General features: G+C 41.4%; 1 protein-coding gene across 1 annotated transcript in view; it reads left to right on the top strand.

Moving 5' to 3' along the window:
• Positions 1 to 1,065: 1,065 nt before the first annotated feature.
• Positions 1,066 to 5,396, top strand: part of ZNF536 (zinc finger protein 536) — a gene marked incomplete at both ends in the record, with an annotated part of 170,171 nt that continues 165,840 nt past the window's right edge. Inside the window, one exon of the mRNA XM_079541229.1 lies at positions 1,066 to 3,235. Coding sequence (XP_079397355.1) covers positions 1,066 to 3,235 — 2,170 coding nt within the window. The remainder of the gene's footprint in view (positions 3,236 to 5,396) is intronic.

Below are 5,396 nucleotides of genomic sequence, written 5' to 3'. Positions count from 1 at the left end.
GAGGCTTTCCACAACACCTTCCCCAGATTTTAATTGGTTTTATCTAGTTCCATAAGAGAGCTCTTTAAAACAAATCAAAGTGCCTTAAATCACATGTTTTACCCATCGAAGGACAAAGATATTCCTCTATAATCTGGCAAGTTTTCGTAAGAAATGAAATCTGAAGGTTCTCAATGATGAATTAAGAGACTTGGCAGCAGATAATTTATGTGCCTTTTGATGGGCTCAATTTCAAAATGACAAAATAACAATGTTTTGTAACAGAAGGGTTAAATCTTAATCTCAGAGGTTTACAAAGCTGCTAGTCGCAGTCTCCTTAAAATTTAATATACCTCGTTAATGCTTACTTGCAAACACTGAAGGATTTTTATGATTATAATCATGTGTTACAGCACCTAGTACTGTTTCTAAGCAGCATACTAATCAGCTTAATGAGATATTACTGCACTTTTTGTTGACTAAAGCAAAATCCCTTTTATTGTTCTAAAGCTTGTCCTTTACTTTATTTTTTCCCAAAACATTATCTTGTTTTATTGTACACCAGTAAATATCATACCATCGTTTTTTGTCAAATCATAAAACTATCTTTCTCATTGTAGAATGTGTCATATATAGAATATGGTTAATGGAACTGAAAGTTACAAATGGATTTCTATTTTTGTTGTTGTGGGGTTTTTTTGCTGGCTTTTCTGATGGAAATGGGAGAGGTGCATAACATTTCTTTCAGTATAGATTTAGAAATGTAAACAGGTGCAATTTCACAGGAAGAAAGACAAGGGAGATGGTAAAAGCCCTCGCCCCCTCCATAATAATTAGATTTTGAAATCATAGCATAATTTTAAATAGTAATTAATGTTTGTCAGTAAACATACAAAATGATGAAAGCACATACATGTTCACAATTGCATAGCATAGTTTGCATTTAACACACCTTTTATGGTTTTTACACTAATTCCTTTGCATTATTATGAGTAGGTAAAACAGAAAATGCGAATTGTATGTCAGTGATTCAATGCTTGTAACTCTTTCACAGTCTGAATCTAAAATATCTTCTGATTTTCAGAGATGGAGGAAGCTAGTTTGTGCCTTGGTGTTTCTTCAGCTGTGCCAGAAGCTGACGCCCATCTCAACAGCACCATACTCAATGGGCAGTATTCAATGAGCCAGAAGCTGCACCAGATCACTTCCCAGCTCAGCCATGCTTTTCCGGAGCTCCAGAACAGGCAGAATCCAGAAGAGAAGGCATCAGCACCACTAGAAGACAAAAGCCACATGTCCATAGCAAACCAACCCATCAGCAGTCAGATGGCCCTGTTAGCAAACCAGCTCAACAGAGAGGTTGACACCAGTTTGAATGGGCGTGTGGATCTGCAGCAGTTCTTGAATGGACAAAACCTAGGGATTATGTCTCAGATGAGCGATATAGAGGATGATGCCAGGAAAAACAGAAAGTACCCGTGTCCCCTCTGTGGAAAGCGCTTTCGATTTAACAGCATCCTGTCGCTGCACATGCGCACTCATACTGGAGAGAAACCGTTTAAGTGTCCATACTGTGATCACAGAGCAGCTCAGAAAGGTAACCTGAAGATACACCTGCGTACTCATAAACTTGGCAACCTCGGTAAAGGTCGTGGAAGAGTCCGAGAGGAAAACAGACTTTTACATGAGCTGGAGGAGAGAGCGATTCTTCGGGACAAGCAGATGAAGAGCAGCCTCTTGCAGCCACGACCTGATGTGAAAGCACAGCAGCATGCTCAGCCAATGCCTCTCACAAATTGCAACTTGTCTGTGCCAGCTAATCACAACACACCTGATATTTCAAACCCTGTTCCCTCTCCAAAGCCAGTCAGTGTCCAGGAAGAAGTTGTTGCTCAGACAGCTGGGTTCAGATGCACATTTTGCAAAGGCAAGTTTAAAAAGCGTGAAGAGCTGGACAGGCACATAAGGATCCTGCACAAGCCTTACAAGTGCACCCTGTGTGACTTTGCTGCCTCACAGGAAGAGGAGCTGATCAGCCACGTTGAGAAGGCTCACATAACCGCAGAGTCAGCGCAGGGCCAGGGCTCCAATGGGAATGGGGAGCAGTCCACCAATGAGTTCCGCTGCGAGGTGTGTGGCCAAGTGTTCAGCCAAGCCTGGTTCCTAAAAGGCCACATGAGGAAGCACAAGGATTCCTTTGAACACTGCTGTCAGATCTGCGGGCGGCGATTCAAAGAGCCTTGGTTCCTTAAAAATCACATGAAAGTTCACCTGAATAAGTTATCTGTCAAGAACAAATCTCCTAATGATCCCGAAGTACCTGTCTCCATCAGCAGTATGTCCCAGGAAGCTCATGCAAACTTGTATTCAAGATACCTGTCCTGTTTGCAGAGTGGGTTTCTTCCTCCTGACAAAGCGAGCTTAAGTGAACAAAATCAAATCTATAACAAAGGAGACATGCCCATGAAAGAGAAGGAAGTCTTGGGAAAGCTCCTTTCACCCATTTCTGGCATTGGCCACAGTATTGCTGAAGGGGATAAACACTCTTTATTGGGCTGTCTCAATCTGGTGCCTCCTCTGAAATCCAGCTGTATAGAAAGGTTACAAGCTGCCGCCAAAGCAGCAGAGATGGATCCAGTAAACAGCTATCAGGCCTGGCAGCTTATGGCAAGGGGAATGGCCATGGAACATGGCTTTTTGTCTAAAGAGCAGCAGATACAGCGCAGCCATGAAGACACTTTGGCAAATGCTGGAGTTATGTTTGATAAGGAGAAGCGGGAGTATGTGTTAGTAGGAGCAGATGGCTCTAAGCAGAAAATGCCTGCTGATTTGGTTCACAGCACTAAAATGGGCAATCAGAGAGACTTGCCAAACAAACTAGACCCTTTAGAAGGCAGTAGAGATTTTTTGTCACATGGTATGAACCAGGGACTCGATTACAACTTACAAAGTCATGGAAACGTAAAAGAAAAGCCAACTGAATGCCCGGATTGCGGGAGGGTTTTTAGAACGTACCACCAAGTGGTTGTGCACTCCAGGGTCCACAAAAGAGACAGGAAAGGAGAAGATGAAATAATCCAAGGGAGTCTTGATGAGCGTCGTGGATCTGGCAGCGATCAAGAGTCGCAGTCTGTCAGCAGGTCGACGACCCCAGGCTCCTCTAACATTACTGAAGAAAGCGGAGTAGGTGGGGGTCTCTCACAGACGGGGAGTGCCCAGGAGGACAGTCCACACCCTTCCTCGCCCTCCTCTTCAGGTATGATGACTTCTCCTTCTCTCTCTGCACTGAAAACGTAGTAGCTCTATTTGAAATCGCAGCAGCAAAGTTGTTTATGCATTCTCTGGTTAGGTCGTTTTCTAATGGTCCACAGAGACGTGGTGTTATACGCCAGAACATCTGTGTTTGGGTTCCCTCAATGCCTTTGAGGTTAATTCTTGGCTCACCCTCTCACCCCTCCAAGGGCAGGTTTCCTAGTCTTTCAGCTGTTGTTTCAGCCACGCCACCGGCAGCAGCATATAGGGTCTGTACGTGCACCAAGTGGGAATGTCACGGCAAGGGCCTCTTCCCCCACATTTTGGAGGACTTTTTGTTTTCCTCTTCTGTTCATGGTGTCTCTCTTGCAGACCTTTCCCTTCCCACCACGTAAAAGGTGGAAGATAAATGCCTTCTTTGAGATCTTGGTCAGAGAAGTATGACTAATGAGGAGTGTGTTAGCTGACTTCTCTGATTTTCCTGATTCCCACAATCGTATCACTTGCTTAGCTGAAATATTTGCTTGCACCTGGCTACCGGATTGATTAAGAGGAGATTCAGGAAATACAAAGCACTAACTTTTTGACAATCTTTTAACTTATGTGCGCATTTTAACACGTATGAAACCTTCTGCATAATTTGCATCTGATTCAAAGTGCAAGAAAAGTAGAAATTGAACTGAAACATTTTAATTGAACCGTATGTCTTGTTAACTTGCTGTGTATAAAATGGCAAAGCAGATAATATTTCTTTGGAGATGTCTATAAAATATTGAGCTTCCTGGTACAATTTTTAAAGTTACTAGCCTATGACTGCTGAAATAAAATCTCCAAGTAATAACAGGTAAGATTTCTGGCCTCATCTATATTTCCAAAGTCACTTACTAATGGATAGTAAATTGAAAGTTATATCTTCAGCCCTTTATAAAGAAAGCACCTCACTAATACTGTAATCATTCTGCAAGTCTAACAACAGAGGAAATCATGCCATAACAAATACTCTGTTACTAATGGCAACATTGATTTCTGCAATCAGCCATTAAGTCTGGAAAATGAAAGACAGTTTGAGGTACCTTAAGGCATTACGTTGCCCACTGTTAAAGAGCTGGTAGCAGGCTGTGGAGGGTAATTCTTTGTAGTTTTTTTCCCTCAGTTTCGATAAATATTTTAGTATTGGAGGCAATTCACTGTTACAGTTATTAAGTATGTGCCAGTTTATTTTTGTTGTTCTTGTCATGCTCCAGTATACTCTACTTCAGAGGCCAGATTAATATAAAAATAAAGCGTTAGTTTGCTGGCTTATTACAAACCAGTAAAGAAATTGTTAAGACACATAAATCTGCACTCCGCATTCCACAGATTCCTATAGTACTTAATGCTGTTGTTTAAATACCCATGAAACACACTGTCTACTCTTAGAGTCATAGCCTCGTTTACAATTTATTACTGGTGAGACACATTAGAAAATTCTGTGTAGGAACAAGAGGAAGAGGCGAGAGCTAATTTCATACTATATTTAGTTGTTCAGAGTGTTTTAAGAGGATTGAAAATATGTTGGGATGAAGATTATTTTTATGACTTTCACTTTTAAAAATCCTAGATGTTGGGGGGGAGGGGGGAATAAAAATGCTTTTCTTCAGTACAGAAAGCATCACTTTTGTTTTGTGGTGCCACAGAGGGAAACAAAGAGTCTTTAAATTGGTTAAGAGTTCAGTCTGAAGCCTTCCAGAGCTATCTAGAAAAGTTTGTAAAGAAGAGACTGAAGTCTGAGTGCGGGTGAACTGGTACAGATTGAAGGGGATTCAAAACAATGCGTGTGAAAGTTGGTGTGTTTTGAGTGCCCTGAAAACTTTAATTCCGAGTGTTCTGCTTCGTTAAATGTATTGTTGTGGGAAGCCTTTCTGGTCATCGGAGGCAAAAGATAACACTGCCGTGTCCTTCTCTCTTTGGCCACTAATTTAAAATTATTTCTGACTTAATCTGCAGTGTATTTAAACAGTTTATTTTCATGCCTAATACATTTGGATTGAAGCATATAAAAATGAAAGCAAACTGTGTGCATTAACTGTTGCTGGGAACACATTTGTTTCTTACTACAGAAAGAGCATTTTTATGAATATCTGACTGTGTTCTTTAGTCCAGCAGCAGTCAGTATAGGAGGGTTC

The sequence above is a fragment of the Tetrao urogallus genome (assembly GCF_951394365.1).
Source record: "Tetrao urogallus genome assembly, chromosome: 12".
In the NCBI taxonomy this organism is placed as follows: Eukaryota; Metazoa; Chordata; class Aves; order Galliformes; family Phasianidae; genus Tetrao; species Tetrao urogallus.
This window is presented reverse-complemented; position numbering and strand designations above follow the sequence as displayed.